Source organism: Sarcophilus harrisii, chromosome X, assembly GCF_902635505.1.
Source record: "Sarcophilus harrisii chromosome X, mSarHar1.11, whole genome shotgun sequence".
NCBI lineage: Eukaryota > Metazoa > Chordata > Mammalia > Dasyuromorphia > Dasyuridae > Sarcophilus > Sarcophilus harrisii.
Genome location: NC_045432.1, coordinates 58273722 through 58291202, shown reverse-complemented (window position 1 = coordinate 58291202; position 17481 = coordinate 58273722). Strand labels below are relative to the sequence as shown.

General features: G+C 37.7%; 1 protein-coding gene across 1 annotated transcript in view; it reads left to right on the top strand.

Annotated features, from left to right (window-relative positions):
- Positions 1–17481, top strand: part of BRWD3 (bromodomain and WD repeat domain containing 3) — a 125137-nt gene that overhangs the window by 7803 nt on the left and 99853 nt on the right. Inside the window, exons 5-6 of the mRNA XM_031944752.1 lie at positions 1353–1503; positions 2102–2200. Coding sequence (XP_031800612.1) covers positions 1353–1503; positions 2102–2200 — 250 coding nt within the window. The remainder of the gene's footprint in view (positions 1–1352; positions 1504–2101; positions 2201–17481) is intronic.

Here is a 17481-nt window from a genome sequence, read left to right as displayed (position 1 = left end):
GGTTAATAATTGGAAAGGCAGCAAGATTTCTTGAAAAGAGGAATAGATTTGGAGTGATTAGACCCAGGGTTCAATTCCCAATCTGAGGGGAGTGACTTGGAAGAAGACCTTTAACCTTCCAGTTGGCTGTTCCCTGTAAAATCAGGAGCTTAGCGTAGATAAGCTCTGTTCCAGCTTCAAAATCCAGGGACCAGACAGGAATCCTTCGAACTGGGCAAATCTAAATAGATTATTATCTGTGTAGTTAGGAGCCTCAAATGAGAGAGGAATAGCCAACCAAGTCTTGATGTTGCCTTTGCTCTAGTTATTTATAGCTCCCAAATTGTTATTTTAAGTAGGTTTGTTTTTGAAACAACATGAAATAAAAATGATACTTTGTTTCCATAGTATAGAGCTCCACTTGGGTTATGCATGTTGTTTCCACTCACAGATCTCAAAGCACTTAGCTACATCTGTGAACTGGAGTTTTCCAGAGAGAAACCAGTGGGGCTAAATGATCCCTTCAAATTTGTTTTAACCTCTGTTTTTAGCTAGTAGTTTACTGGTTTTCTTTCCTCCTCCTCCTCCTCCCCTTGTGATTTGGAATCATAGAGGAAACCAGATGTCAGCTAAAAGCAGGACGAAACTCGGAATTGATAGCTAGAAGAAACCATTCTGACATACTATTCAGTCCAACCTCTTTCTATAGATGAGGAAATGGAAGCCCAGTGAGATAAAGGGACTTGACTAAAGTCACATAGCTGGGAAGGGGGGGTAGGGGTGGTAGGGGAAAGGGAGGTAACAGAGCCCACGATTTGAACTGGCCTTCTATTTCCAAGTACTCGATCACACTGTCAGTAGCCCTGAGCAGAGGTTAACCCTCAAAGTTCTTGAATAAAGGTTAAAGCTGGATTCTCCAAGAAAGCACATGTTTTTCCCAATATGCTGAAGTCCACCTCTGCTACTATTCTATTGGGGTTTCTTGCTCAAGTCAAATCAGCAATCATTTATTAAATACTTAGTACAAGCCAGACACTGCTAAGCTAAGCTCTGGGAGTTACAGAGATTTTCTTGGATAGAGATGGGTTGATGCTTCTGAATAAAATGCATACAGTTAACAGTTGGGCACATGATTTAAAATAAGTTAGGTACATCAAAAAAGCAAACCAAACCAAAGAACGTAAAATAAAAATAAAATTGGATCATTGTTGATGTCCCAAATAATATTTAAAGTTCCTAAATTGTGAGATTCATTCAAATTTGGTAATTTTATTCATCTTCTGTAAATTTAAGTACAAGCATTTAAGTACAAGAATATTTTAAAGGTTTTGCTCACTATCAAACATTTGTGTGTTGTATTGTTGCTGTTTTAGGTGACAGCCAATGCACACATTCCTCCAGACTACCTCCTTAAAATTTGTGAGCGGATTGGTCCCCTCTTGGACAGAGAGATACCTCAGAGTGTTCCTGGGGTACAGACTTTGCTAGGCGTTGGCCGGCAGTCTTTATTGAGAGCTGCAAAAGGTAAGACTTGCCTAGCCTTTGGGGGTGATGGGCAGATGGGAAAGGGGAAGAATGTGAAAGGTAATTAAAACTTGGGGGAGAAATGCTGCATCTTGTTCTTGGGCACTTGGAAAATGAAGAGGCGTGCTTTGCTTAGTTAGCTAGGGACAGCTAGCATCAACCAATAGAAAAGCAGGAGTTTTAATCTTGACAGTCACAAGAGTGAGATCGGCCAGGTCTGGGGAGGGACACGTCTCGGGGATGGCAGCTTTGGCCCCCTCCTCACTTCCAGTAGCAAAGCTTTAGATCTCTCATGTTCTGCCTATGCTTTACCTGTGACTGACTAGTATTTATTTCTCATTTCTTTCTAATCTAAACAATGACGAAGTGAGCAGTTTCTCAGAAATTTAGATGGATCAGATGTACAAATACACTAAGTTTTAGATTTCAGTCAGTAAATATTAAGTACCTTTTATGTGCCAATCACTGGGGATGCAAAAATAGACAAAACATTTCATTTTGAAGAGCCAAAAGTTAGCCATTGTAGTTTTAAAAAAAATCCTGAAGTGAAAGTAGAGCCAATAAAGCCTTGGACTAACTGTTGCCCTTTTTTGCACAGACTGTAAGAGTGCACTATGGAAAGGATCTGCTTTTGCAGCTCTTCATTGTGGCAGGCCCCCAGAGCTACCTGCAGACTATACGAGAGCCCCAAATGTTGGTAAGTGATATATGTGAGAGCCATTTCCTCTCCTTGTAAATCTCAGATACTTATAATTATATCGACCATGGAGTCAGGTTGCTGACTTCGTAGCATATCTCCCCATTCTCAAAGCTTTTATCGAAAAGATCAGTCGTGCTTTTTTCAACATAACATTTATTAGTTGGTTGTGTGTAAGGCGTCCTGTGGCTCTGGAGGCTACAAGCAATAAAACTCCCTCATCAGCCTCAGAGCTCACGTTCTGTGGGGGAATTGAGTCATTCTCAGCTGAAGCACTTTCTTTTTCAGATCGGCATGTGTGAAATGTCGATATTGGTTTAACTACATATATATGTGTAGGAATGCCCAATTTCTTTATTGTCATTGAAATAAAGAAAATGAAGGTGTATTCACTTCCTAACCCTCTTCACTAAATGCATTCTTTTTTTTTTCTTTTAAAAGGATTGAATACCTCTTTTGCCAGATTGTTTTTTAATGAATATTAAATAAAGCAAAAAGTTGTGAAATTTTAAGAATTGGTTGTTTTGGTTCAGGTTGTTACCAGAAGTTTGAACAAGGCAGTTGGGAAGTCAGATTTTACAAGTCGTTTTGATTATGTGAGTTTGTAGACTGTAGTCTCCTGTCATTTTGCCGGGAGAACTTTGTGTGGGTGACTGAGTGGTTTCTAAGTAATGCTCTTTCATTGTTAACTTAATGTTTAGTTTTGAATTTGGCATGGAGCATTTGATTTGTGGTTAAACAGATGTCTATACGTGGTACCCAACCTCATCCTCTCTGTGATGGAGGATTCTTATTTCATTGCTTCCACCTGAAGGTGAATAAGGTGAGGCTTATCTTAGAAAGCCTTTGTTTACCTAACTGGGGCCTGACCTTAACCCCCTTTCCTTTTCCCCTGCTCTTCCTCCTGGTACTTTTTTTTTTTTTTTTTTTTTTTTTTTTTTTTCTTACTGTGTCCATTTGAGAACTTCACAAACAGATGGTTCTGTTATACAACTAACTTGACTGCTGTGTGATGAAACTTGGATGTTTGGAGGTGTGTCCCAAATATGCTTAACTTAGTCTTGAGGTTTCAAGCACTAATCTCTTAGAATAGTAACAGGTGTTTCCTGTTGTCAGCGGGTGGGCTTCCCGGTCTGTTCCTCTCTCCCCAGGCTTTTAACTAGTCAAATCTATTGATACCCTTTCAAGCTGGTGTCTCAGTCTTTTTTCTCTGGCCTGTGACATTGACCCTAATCTTCACAGTTAGCTAGCTTCTTTAAATCCATCATAATTGCTTTGCTTAGCTCCCATTTTCTTTTCTTGCAAGCACTGATACTCTACTCATTCTGTCCCTAAAACACTTGTGGTTTGTCACCATCTTCATGTATTTATTAATTTATTTTTTATAAGCCCCATACTCCCAAGTCAAGCAGAATCAGTATGAAAACCTGGTTTTTAAGAAGAAAGGTTTGGTTTAAGATATATTTATGCCATCTTTCCACTGTGTGCTCATTAGCAATGGTTTAAAGTTGCCTGTTCCTCCCAGCCACCATTTTCAAGAGGACTTTGCCTTACCCTACTGTCCCCAAATATTCCTTGAGTCACCAAGAGAAGATTCATTTATTTTGCATTTAATAAAAATAAGGAGGTCCTTTTAGAAAACAATTATCTTACGTATTTAGTTGGTGTGTTCATTTTTGAAGAGAAAGAAATGTTTCTGTAGTCTCTTTCCTAATGCCCTTCACTCCTTTTCACTTTCTTGTAGCCTTGAAAGGGAAAGTCTGCCTTAGGATCATAATTTAAAAGGATGTTAGGGTCTATCTTGTCTCCACTTGATAAATGTGAAAATTTCAGTCTAAAGAGATGTAGTGATGAGTACCAACTCAAGTGGAGGCACTGATGACCTGTCCTGATTGAATCTGTTTTTCCGGGGACTCCATACCGATTTCCTCCTTTGCTGGGACCGTTGGCCAATGAGAGAACCCTGGTGGGACTTCTCACATAAGCAGCTCTACCACAGGAATAAATTTCAGGAGGGTCTCTCCACTCTTTGCAACTCATCTCTAGTTTTGAATAAGCAGATCCATTTGCAGACGTTGTGTGCGCCCAAGCTTTCCTTTAAACATGAACCAGTGGGTTTTAAAGAGGTAAATTTGAGGTTAACAAATATTGATGCACTAGATAAGTTTATGAAATTTGTTGCTTAAGAGACAACATAGGCTGAAAATATAGCGTGGTTCTAGAATAGTAAGGTTTATCAGGAAAAATGGATTGATTCACTGTGGTGGACTAGTAAATAGATTCATGATGGAAAGAGCCATCCAGATCCAGAGAGAGAACTATGGAAGCTGAATGTGAATCAAAGCATATAGGATTTTCACCTTTTGTTGTTGTTGTTGTTGTTATTTGTTTGCTTTTTTTTTCTCATGTTTTTTCCCTTTTGATTTTTATTGCGCAGCATGAGAAATATGAAAATATTTGGAAATATATGGAAAAAACTGCTACACAAGGTTTTGCAGGGATTGAAATATTGAAAACTATCTTTGCATGTGTTTGAAAAAAATAAAAAGTTAGAGATTTTAAAAAAGGGACCAAAAAAAGAAAAATAAGTTAATTGGATTAATCCTTAATGAGCTCTTTGCATAATGGATTCCTTGGTGCCATTGACTGAGCAAGAATACTATGTCAGATGGCTAAGGGATGGAAGTTACTGGCTTTCTCCCCACCGAGGCCCCCTCACCCCCACCCCCATAGCCAGTCTGCCTGGCAATTCCTGAGTGTCACTGCAAGACTAGAAAAAGTACCCCCGATTTCAATAGTAATTATACTGAACATAGCTAATATATACCTATTTCATCTGTTTATCACTGCTATTTCTTTTTTGTTAAAGACTTTATTTTAAAAATCCATTTATTTTCATGGTAACCCTTTGATATTTATTTTAAGTAGTGTCACCATTTCACAGATGAATAAGTTGAGGTTTAAAAGTAATAAATTACCCAAGTTTCCAAAGTTAGTAAATGAACGATTGCAAGGACAAGATTCAAACTGGGAGTTTTGACATGAAATATATTCATCCGTTACACTATGATCATTTGTTAATCTGTATGTGAATCTTCATTGCTTCCTAACAAAGGTGCCTATTATTTGAGTGTCACTGTGGTACTGTGTATATCAATGCAATTCATAATGTTTTCTTTTTCTATTTTCTTTTTCCTCTTTTCATCTTCTAGTATTGTCTCTAATATCTTAATCAAACATATCTATTTTTCGCTCAAAGTTCTCCTGGTTTTACACAGTAAATTTAAGGTTCTGCCTGAATTCTCAAGAATTTGGTTGATGTTTAATGAAAGTCTTTCTGAAATGCTGCTGTGGCTAGTATTGATGTTCTTCTAATTCTTTTAGGATCCGGCTCTTTTGGTTGCTGAGGGGAGAGGGTGGTTAGATGTGTGATTTCTTTTAGTTCATAATAATCTGAATAGCTCATAAAAAGAACACGTGATATAGTCAATTAATTTAAGGTTAGCTTCCTTTATAATTTGGTACCAGATAAAACCTCAAGCAGGATTTACCTAGCAAAGTAAGCAAAACCCACAGGAAACTCCCTTTTAAATTTGTAATTCTGGGCAGGTTTCCTTCCCGCTGTTGCCCACAGCTCATCCAAGCTACCATAAAAGAACACCATAAAAGTGGCTAATTTTAACATTACTCTGAGCAAACTATAATTATTAGGAAGGTAAATCTACTTTGAAAAGTCATCTATGCATCATTCCCAAGCTGAAAATGAGCAAGCTTTTAGATTATCCTCTTGGATTGTGACTCTCCCAGCCATAGCTACTGCCATGATCCAAGACCAGTGCTCCACACTCCCCTAACTTGACGCATAAATTGTTCTGTGTATGCATGCAAAACCATTTGGGGTGATAAAATTATAAACAACTGATTTTAGGACAGACCTGGAATGAAGTCTTTGTCCTAAGTGGCATATGATCACTTCTTTCTAGGGAACAAAATTTTGAAATGTGACCCTTTTTAAAAAAAAAAAAAAATTTTAACACTTTGTTATGTGTTTTTAAAGTTTTTTTTTTTTTTTTTAAGATCACATTGCACTCATTTTTTGCTTGGTTAGACTTTCAAAATTTTTAAGTAGCAACCTTATCTGTATTTGTCCACTGTTTCTCTAGTGGAGGCAGTTAAGAATTATCTGTTCCTTAAATGGGGGAGTGGTCCCTGATTTCCAGGTTTTGTTTTCACCAATCCCCTAACTCTTTGTGTAGGATTCCCATATTGCCAGACCTGGGGTCACAGGTGTGGGTGTGCATTATTACAACCCCTCCCATGCCTGGGGAGACAGTTACTATAGTTACCTTGACTTTCACAATGTTTTAGTTTTTGACCAGCTCTCTCTGGTCAACAGGCATCTACTGATTGTTGACCCATCCCCAAATCCTTGCCAGCTTGTATAGGTCCTGCCAGAGCTTGTGTCTTGGAAGCTTAGTCTTCAAGAAGCCACGTTTATGCCTCCACAAGCTGATGAGAAAAAGGATAACAGTATGTAAATTGGGAATAGACATAACTATGGATTTTTAAAGGAATCCAGTCAAACCTCGAGAGCATGTTTATATAATTTTCAAATTATTCCAGGACTAATCTTTCCTCATGCCATTTCCTTTTTTTTTCTTTTGGTTATAAATCATTTATTTTAAAAATGGCTACAGGATTACATATGATTCCAATGCACTGGTATGCCTATAAATATCAAAAACAATTCAATATCTGAAGTTAGAATACATTACATTTTTTTCAGTGACACTAGTGCCTGTTTTCCTAAAATATATTTAGTGACCAATTCCATTCACTGAAGCAGAGTATAAAGTAGTAAAATCTTTCCATTTTATGCCTTTTCCTTTGTTCAAGTCTGTATTTTTCTTCAAACTAGTCATTTTAAATAATATAGAAGAGAAAGGGTAGAGGGTAAATTTATTTCACTATCCTTCAAATTGGGAAAGGTGATAAAAGATTTTATGAATAATCAGTGTTGGGCGAAGTCAGTGTTGGAAGATGAGAATCTAATACAGATTACCATTCTGAAAAGATAAATGGAATTAGCAGGCATGGTGGCACGAGGCTGGATCGCAGTGATCCAGCACAAATATAATGCTCCCTGGCAGTGGTGGTTGGTGTGGGGAAAACATTTGAGGAGTATCGGATTGTCTCAGGAAGGGAAACAACAGATCAGAGATGCCATTGTCGTCATTCCCTTTCATTAGCTAGCTCTGGGTTATGTTTGATAGATCACAATGTCTTTGCATTGTAGCAAAACCATATCGAAGCAAGCAAATTGAACGAAATTAAAAAGTTTTAATACTTATCCCCCTCGGGCCCTGGACATGTGTAATTAGTGCTTGTAATATTTATTGCAATCTCGTAGGAGGACCATTGCTAAATTTTGTTATTGTTTTGTTAATTTGTCTTGTGAATGTTTGTACTTCTAAGAATTGAAATGAGTGTTTTAGTTAGCTATTAAAACATCATCCTGATTTAGGGCCAAGTGATCAGTTCAGAAGTCATTGAAGTGAAGGCAAATTATAGTCCTCCTTTAGAATTACTTATTCCAATCAATCAGCATGATAGTTAACATAGACAATGAAAAGTTTTATGAAAACACATTTATTCTATGAACAAAAGTAATGTTTCTCTAAATGCGTTCTCTGAACAAGCCAGCTGGATTAGCCTGTCCCTTCTGCTTTGGGGCCAGCTTGAATGACACCCAGGCAGCAGATGGACTTGCTTGTTCTTCTAAACTCAATCATGGGCATAATGCAGAAGTCTGGTTTAGGCCCACTTTCTTTTATGTTCATGCCACTGATGCAGTGAGTCTTCCAGTTTGCCTGGTAGTGCTGTAACTCAAATGTTTATTTAGAAAGCAAATTCATATTTACATCTGGATGTAAACTTCCAGTTAGCAGTGTTTGCCTGTTGATTAGTATGACACTGATGTCAGAATTGGCTGCTAAGGGCGAATGTCTCTTTCATGTACAGATCCCGCTAGATAAGGAAATGTTAGTTTCATGGCTTCTCTTGTAGGAAAGTAGAATTTCTGCCACATAAACTTTTAAGTCATGGTCTATTTAAAATTTTTGTGTAGCTCAGGTCTCTTACCCACAAGTCAGTCTTGTGCAAAAGATTTCTCTTGGCACCTGCCTTTATTTTTGTCCTCACATAATAGTGCATGAAACAAGTCGCTTTTTGAGTCATTACTTTCATGCTTGTGGTAAGGATTGCCTAACATACCACACCTGCAGGTAATTAGAATATAAATTCAGAGAATCTTTTCTTTATGCTGGTAAATATTAAATGGATGGTGGTACTTTAATTGCTCCCTACATGGAAACCCAAGCTAAACTTTAAAAAAAAAATAACTACAAGGATAAAACCAATTCTCTTCTAAGAGTCTGGGTTGTATTCTGATTCCTGAAATTACTGTATCTGGGACAAAACCAAATATCACATTGGTCTTAACGTGGGCTGTATCTTTACAGCCTTAAACTGGCAATTTGGGATAGGAAAAATATGATTGTAAATTGAAAGATTCTTGTTGCTCTCTTGATGCATTTTAAGAATGATAACAACTTTCATATACTAAGATTTTTTTTTTTTTTTTGTAAACAATTCCTCAAGTCTATGGGCACCCACATGGTTTCCAGTTCTGGGCTACCACACTTTTATTCAGCTATGCTTTAACCCTTTATTTCGGTCTTTGACTTCCTTAGGATATATGTTCAGTAGCCGGATCACTGGGTCAAAGGGTATGAGCTGTGTAGTTGCTGCTATTCTTTAATTTCAAGTTGAAATGCAGAATAGTTGGGCCAGTTCTTAGTCTCACCTACAGTGTATCATTGTTCCTGCTTCCCATCCACCCCCCACCCCCCCTTCACCACCAACTTTGACTTTACATTTTAGTCATGTTTGCCATTTTACCAAATGGTAAAGTAAAATCTTGTGGTGGTTCTAATTTGCATTCTCTTACTCTAGTGATTTGGAGCTCCTTGTTGTATCTGGAGCTTTATTCATGTATCGAAAAACATTTCTTTATACAACCCTTTGCTTTTTGGTCCTATATGATAATAGTGGCTTATATTCACATAACAGATAAAATGTAACATTTATACAAATGCATGTGTGCATACACACATACAGCTCCCCTCCCCCCACCTATTGCTTTAAGTACTGGAAATCCATAACCAATCCAAAATCCAAAATTCTAACCCCGTTGCATACATTGGAGAAACTGATGCCAAAGTAACTTCTCCAATCTAGTACAACCCATATCTCCTAAGCTGCAGTGATAGGAAATAAACCTAGGTCTTTGATAGGCAGATATTCTTTCCAACATTACAGCTTGCTTTTTATCCAGTGTCTTTGAGATATCAGTTATTATTCACACAAAGAAATCCATTACAAAGCAAGAACATTTTTTTTTCACAGGATCATAAGATTTTGGAAAAATAAGTTTTTAGTGCCATCTTTGGTTTTTGTTATCACCTAAATGTTTTAGTGTATCCCTCTCCATTTCCTCTCAGAAGACCAATTTAATCTAAAAGAAGAAGAAAGAAACACTAGGGAAAGATCTTTGTCATATCTTGATCTCTTCTTCCAGGCACCAAACTTTGTTGTCATTATTATCTTGCCACATTCAATTTTGGTTATTTTGTTTTTCTTTCCATTTGTGTTGTTGTCACCACAATCGGCTCCTTATTTCACTTAGTGTCAGTTCTTAGAGGTCTTTGAACACTTCTGTATTTGTGGTTTAGTAAATATCCCAGGATCCCGCCGACTCGTTTACAGTGATTTGTTTTAGAAGATAGTCTTAGAGACTTGTCAGTTTTGCATCTGAGGAACCAGGCTTATAGAGTGGGAAAACCCAGGTCCTATGGAGAGGAGCCAAGTTTTCTACCTAAGTCCTCTTGTACCAAATCTAGACTTCCTTCCACCCTACCATGATGTTGAGTTTGAGGAAGAAACCATTTGGGAAAAGAAGCTGGAATAAAGAAAGTTGTGTGTCTGTCTTATCAGAAATGTCACACTGCCTTTGCAGCAGGGGGCTTTCATGTAGGTTACCAAATTTTCCCTTTTCCTGTCTATACTTTTCTGTATCTTGGAAATGAGAAATCTTAGGACAGTAAATATAAATAGCCTGAGGGGGACACTGCTAGTGCTGGAAGTCATACGGTGAACATCATGCTGTTGAGTGATGGGTTTGACTTGTTTGGCCTTGCAGACCACATACATGTTTCATAGACATTTGACATCTAGTATATTATAAATTCATGTCATCTATCTCTAGGTTCTGTGATGCCAAGTGACTGTATTTTTTAAGTTTCATAATTCTTATTAAGGTTTGTCCTGGTTTTTTGAAAGCTTAGAGCTGCTAATTTACTTGTTTGTTACAGCTTACTTTACTTGGGACCTTGTTCCTCAACTAGAGGCTTTTCAAATTCACTTCATCAAGCTTAATGTAAAAGACTCTACTGGGTGTCTAGAGTTGGAGTTATCTTGAATCAACACTTAATCTGAGCATTTCCTGGTTTGATTCTAGATCTCTTCAGTTCATTTCACTTCAAACATTTATTTGGGTGGGGGGGAAGGGAGAGCAGGTAGATTTGTGGTTATCACCTTCTTTAATCAGTTATGACTACATTTTTAATTACTGAGAAGTCCTAAGTGATACTTTGTGACATCAATAATTGTACTGTGGTAAAATGAGATGAGTGATACGGTAAAAAGATGGAGTTTTTAATCAGATGTTTTTTGTTTGATATAGACCTGTGGGTTTGTTGGAGCAAGGAAGGCCGAATATAGATACTACTTCCATTGATTTAAAGCAGTTTGCCTTCATCTTAGCCTTCATGTGGCAGTTCTATGGGCAGCTTGCACCTTGCTCATAGCAGTCCGGCCAGATAATTTCTGATTCCTGGTCTCTGCACCAAAATGGCTCTTTAAGTCACATGAGCTTGGTTTCAGTTCTTGCTTGTTCTCTTAACCTTTATGATCTTTGACAAGGGCTATAATTTCCCTGAGCCTCACTGTGTTCATCTGTAAAAAGGGGTTTGACTGAATGATTTTTGAAAATGTAGTTTTCAGATCGATTTTCTGAAGAAAATGGAGATTGTCATGTGCTGTAATAGGTTCGTTTTCCTACATTCAAAGGATTGAAAGTTGAAAATGGCTTTTGAGACCTGAGAATGGGATAGAATATTTCTTGAAAGATGAAAAGGCCATAGGTCCCCTGAGATGCCTTGCAGCTCTTGAGGTTCTTTACAATTCCTTTTTGACTCTTGTATGTATGGTCAGCTTTCTGGAGGGGGCAAAATCTACATAGAGATGAGGACACCTATTATAATGGGTGAAAAACAAAGGAAAATTCACCTGGGAACAAAAGGCCCTTTGCCCTGTGGCCCCCCTAAGCTGCTTGCAGTGATTTGTTCTCCACTGCTAACTGTTCCCCAGACCTTTGAGTCGTTCCTTTTTAAAATTTTTTTAGCCTATCAAGAGACAAAAGTGTTGGAGTTATGTTTCAAAAAGACAGTGCACAAAACTGTAATAAGCTGGTGGTGTAATTTTTTCTCCCTCATTCCGTAATGCTGTTCTAAAATGGTGCTTTTGTAACTGTATGGACATGTATACATATATTGTATTTAACTTAGACTTTAACATTTAACATGTATTGGTCAACCTGCCATCTGGGGGGGGGGGTGATGGAGGGGAAAAATTGGAACAAAAGGTTTTGCAATTGTCAATGCTGAAAAATTACCCATGCATATAGCTTGTAAATAAAATGCTATAATAAAAAAAATTAATAAAATGGTGTTTTGTTTTTGTTTTTGTTTTTTAAATCAAGCAATTAAATAATTCCTTGAGGTTCATTTTATAAAAATTTTGAGTTTGAAATTCTTGTCCTTCCTTTCCCATGGAGAAAGCAAGCAATATGCTATCAATTATACATATTGAAGTTCTATAAAACCTATTTCCATATTAGCCACATTACAAAAAATAAAAAGCAAGAAACAAAGGGAAAATACATTTCACTTAGTACTGAAGTTAGTTGTCAGTTCTTTCTTGGAGGTTGATAGCATGAGTTATCTTGCGTTCCTTTGAAATTGTCTTAGATTGTTGTCTAGACCTGGAGTGAACTAAGTTTTTCACAGCTGATCACATATATTTTTTAAATGAAAGCTTTTTATTTTAAAAATATGAATGGATAATCTTCATCATTCACCCTTGCAAAACCTTGTGTTCCAAAATTTTTTTCTCTTGTTTCTCCCCAAGTAATCCAATATATGTTAAACATGTGCAGTTCTTCTGTATGTATTTCCACAAATATGCTGCACAAGAAAAATCAGATCAAAAAGGAAAATAATGAGAAAGAAAACAAAATGCAATCAAACAACAACAAAAAGAGTGAAAATATTATATTGTGATCCATACTCAGTCCCCACAATCCTCTCTCTGGGTGCAGATGGCTCTCTTAATCACAAAACTATTACAACTGGCTTGAATCAGCTCATTGTTGAAGAGATTTTTGATCATAGTTACACTGTTGTTACTGTGTGCAATATTCTCCTGGTTCCAGTCACTTTACTTTGCATCTGCTCATGTAAGGCTTATCAAGTTTTTCTGATTTCTTATAGCATAGTAGTATTTTCATGAATCATCTCAATTAGTTCATCAATTCTTCAATTGATGGGGGTCTCTTTAATTTCTAATTCTCTGCCATAAGGTAGTTTTTGTTTTGTTTTTTGGTGGTTGCTTTTTTCCACAAAGGTGTGCCATTATATGCTGAGCGATCTTTTATTATGTTTCTTTTGTCTGTGTCCCCCCCCTCCCCTCCCCCCGCTTGTTGCCATTTTACTTAATTTTGTCATGAAATCTTTTCTAAAATATTCATTCAAGATAATAGATTGAGAATCTACACTGCAGAAAAATAAAACAAGTGTAATTTTTTTTCCTCCAAAGTTTTCTCTCAAAACTGCAAAAAATACTTTACTAAAAAGCTATCTGTTTAAAATTGCATAGTAAAAAGGAATAAAAATAAAACTGTTAGTTGAATGGTATGTTATTTTACGGTGGGAATCCCAAACACTCATCTGCTGTGAAGAAAAAGCAAATGACAAAGATAGCAGTTGCTAATAGCATTAGTCAGGGAGCCACCAAAGTTAACATTAAAGGAAAAAAGTTTCTTTTAATTTAGGAACTTGACACTAATCAATGAGTGTTATTATTTCCCATATATACTTACCATCTTGAAACTACATTTCTATCATTGAATCAGATTTAGAAGGAGAAGTAGCCTTTATTGTCACATTTTCTGAATGAAGTTGATAAACCCAGAGAGCAGAGGTAGTAAGTGGTCTGGGTCCTCTGACCCTTGAGCTGATAATCTTTCCACCTGTTGGATGCTTAACCATTTAGTCAAAGATTTAAGATAAAGTTTCTCATAGCAGTTGAAGGTTTGGGAAATGTTTTCCTGTGTTATCATTTGATCATCATCATAATCCTGTGTGGTAGGTGCTGTGATTTCTTCTGGGTTATAGATATGGAAGTTGAGATGCAGAGAAGTTAAGGCCACCCGGGTTCAGTCCAGTCCAGTCCGTCCACTGGGCCGTTTGGGTCTCGTGCAGTTTGATTAAAAAATCTGATCAATATTTTTCCATTTGCTTTCATACTTTTTGGCTAAAGAACATTTGATATTGTACAGGTTTGAGGAAGTGGTATCATTTGTTGTACCAAATTCACTTGTAGCATCTGAGGCCTGTCTCTGGTGTACATAATTAACCTTTTCCTTCCCCCCCCCAAAAAAAAGATATTTATCCACTCCCCATTTTATAATTTTTGCTTTTAAGAACTTTTATATATTTTAATTTTTTGATAGCATTTTATTTTTCCAATTACATGTAAAAATACATTTTTTCAAATTTTGAGTTTCAGATTTTCTTTTCTGCCTTCCCTTCCCCAAGACAGCAAGCAAATCTGATAGAGGTTATACATGTACAGTCATTTTAAACATATTTCCATATTAGTCATGTTGTGAAAGAAAAATCGGAACAAAAGGGGAAAACCACAAGAAAGAGAAAGTAAACAAATTTGTAAGAAGGTGAAAATAGTGGGCTTCCATCCACATTCGGTCTCCATAGTTCCTCTGTGGATGTAGATGGCATTTTTCATCGATTGGAATTTGTCTTGTATCATTGTATTACTGAGAAGAGCTAAGTCTCCCAAGTAGATCGGCACATACTCTTGCTGTTACTGTGCACAGGGTTCTCCTGGTTCTGCTCTCTTCACTCAGCATCAGTAACCTCTTCTTTCTTGATGTTAACTCACTAATGTGGGGACAGAAGAAGCTGGGAAAAGCTTTTGAAATCCTCACGCAATATCTCTATGATATAACCATGATAGGATTCTTTTTTTTTTTTTTTAATTTAATAGCCTTTTATTTACAGGATATATGCATGGGTAACTTCATGATAGGATTCTTAAAGAAAATAGGGTTATAGTCCCCTAATAGTTATAACCAGGTTTTAAAGTTTGTCGGTCCTTTTAGGAGCTGGGATGTCTTCAGTGTATATACTTTGTGCCATCTAGTTGAACAGCAGAGGTTGGGCATTTTTTCTTCTTTTTGGGGGGTGGGGTGCATGTTGTCTTCTAAATAAAATCAAGGAGCTGCATTGGCAATTCCTTTTTTGCCTTTGGTGCCAACTTGGGGAAAAGGGTTCAACATTATTCTTCTTGTCCTGCAACAGTCCTGTTTTCTGAAGGAGGCCAGAGTTAGGATTTCCTTTCCTGTTGTGTGCTGCCTCCTCTTAGGGAAATCTCCTGTAGCCCCTTAGGAGAGAGCCAGGAAACCCAGGGTGTTCAGGCTCTTCCTTAGACATGAAGTGCCTGGGGAAGGTGCCTTAGGGGATGTTTTAGTGTTTGTGCTCAATTTGTTCTCACTTCTTTGAGGTTAAGTATTATGTCCTGTAATAGCTTCAGGAACCGCATGGTTGCTTTACTTCCAAAGTTCTCATACAGATGTGTTGATTTGATTTCGAGAAGTATTCTAGACATTGAAAAGAAGCCAGGAATATAGCCGTCTGGGCACTTGTCTGCCGAGGCTTGGTCCTTTCTGCTGCCCAGCCATCTTGTGACTGGCTGAGTCACCTACTTTGAATCAGTTTCTTCTTCTGGAGAATGAGGGAGTTGGACTGGATGATCTTGAAAATCATGTCCATTTCAAATTATAATTTTTATTAGGCCTAAAAAATGCTTCCCCTTCCTTGGTAGGGGGAGGGATGGGAGAGGCAAGACTGCTGCGCTAAAAAGGTGAATGGGAACTATGAAATGGCTTCAGATGTAACAGATCCAGGACATCATTTTCTGCCCTCATGATTTCTTCACGTTGTCATGTAAGAGCATGAGAAGGGACTTTTACAAGTTGGATGTATTGTTCATCCTTTTGTTATCAGCTGCTTCTGGCTACTTGGGAGCCCATTCTCCGCGGGTGGGCCAGGTGGCCGCTGCCGCCCAGCCTGCCATAGGCGTGGCCGCCCAGAGCCTCAACTTTCTGCACTCTTTGTCATATTAGCTCACTCTAGAATGATTGCGTTTGACCCAAAGCAATTATTTGAAACACCCAACTTGGATTACCATATTCTGGATCCGTTTCTGCCGTTTTCTTTTCTTATTACCAGTATGGTGGAATCTGCTTCACTAAATACTGAAAGCAGTTGATGGATTAAATTGCCTGAAACAAGTTGTGCTGGAGCTAAAACCATTTTTCTGATATTTTATTGACACTTAAAAAACCCATCCCTGTCATTTGTTAATAATTCTTTTTCCCCTTTCTTCCCTTTCCACCCTGGAGTCCTCCTAATTGCAAGGCAAAAGAAAGCAACCCACAGGCCTTGTCTACAGAGAGATGCATTGCTCATTCTGCAGCTGTTCTACCACTTCTCTGCCTAACAGGTGCTTGCTGTCCTCTCCCTCCCTCCATTTGCTTCCTCCCTCCCTTTGTTTCCCCCCTCCTTTGCTCCCCTCCTCTCCTCCTTGTCCCCTTGCCTCCTTTCCTTCTCCTTCTTCTACTTTTATCCCTCCATTCCCTTGCCTCCTCTCTCTGTTTTCTTTATCCCTCCCTTCCTCCCTTTGCCTCTTCTTGCCCCCTCCCTTCCTAGCTTTCTCCCAACTCCTTTTTCTTTCCCTCCCTAATCACTGGCCACCTCTATGGAGTCTTTGGTTGCTCCAGTCACTTGCCACCCTTTTTGTTCTCTTTTAACTTCTACCACAGATAGGAAGAAGTGTTTTCTTCTGGCCTTGTTGTAATTATTTTTAAATTTTTCAGGTGTTTTGTCCTCCTGAGCTCTTCTGCATACCCTTGGAACTTGGCATTCTAACCTAGCTATTTTCCTCTTTTTTTTTTTTTTTTTTTATTAAAGCTTTTTAAATTTTCAAAAGATATGCACGGATAATTTTTCAACATTAACTCTTGCAAAACCTTTTGTTTCAGTTTTTCCCCATCTTCTCCCCACTTCCTCCCTCCCCCCATAGCAAGTAATCCAATATATATGTTAAACATGGTAAAATATATATTAAATCCAATATACGTATACATATTTATACAGTTATCTTGCTGCACAAAAAAATCAAATCAAAAAGGGAACAAAAATGAGAGAAAGTAAAATGCAAGCAAATGATCACCAAAAAAGTAAAGATGCTATGTTGTGATCCACACTCAGTTCCCACAGTCCTCTCTGGGTGTAGATGACTCTTCATCACGAGATCATTGGAACTTGACTAAGTGATTTTCATGGCCTCAGTGGTTAACACAATGGTTTACCGAATACTGTAATGTCTAAAGTGCTTGTTAATGGATAAATATAATTGATTTTTTTCCTTGGGGGTTATCAGAACTGCCTATAGCACTTTTTGCCTTCCCATTCCTTCCTTCACCATGTTTTCATTGAGTTGTAGTGGTGGTTCTCATCATGCTTTGAACCCTATGGGAAAAAAGCTGCTTTAAGGCAACCATATGATTGGGCTATCTAAGAGCCAGTGGTTTACAATAAAGAAATCTGTGCTGCCTAAAAGGACTATTTTAGGGACTTATCTGTGCTTTTATTGATTTTTATCCCTCAAAGACTTTCTTAAACTAGGCATAAAGTTGAAACTCCTTAAATCAAGCTTTCAAGTATGTTCATGCTGAATGTTAAAAGCAGCACAAATGGATTTTGGAAAGCCTTAGGTAGTTTGATGATGTTATTCGAAGG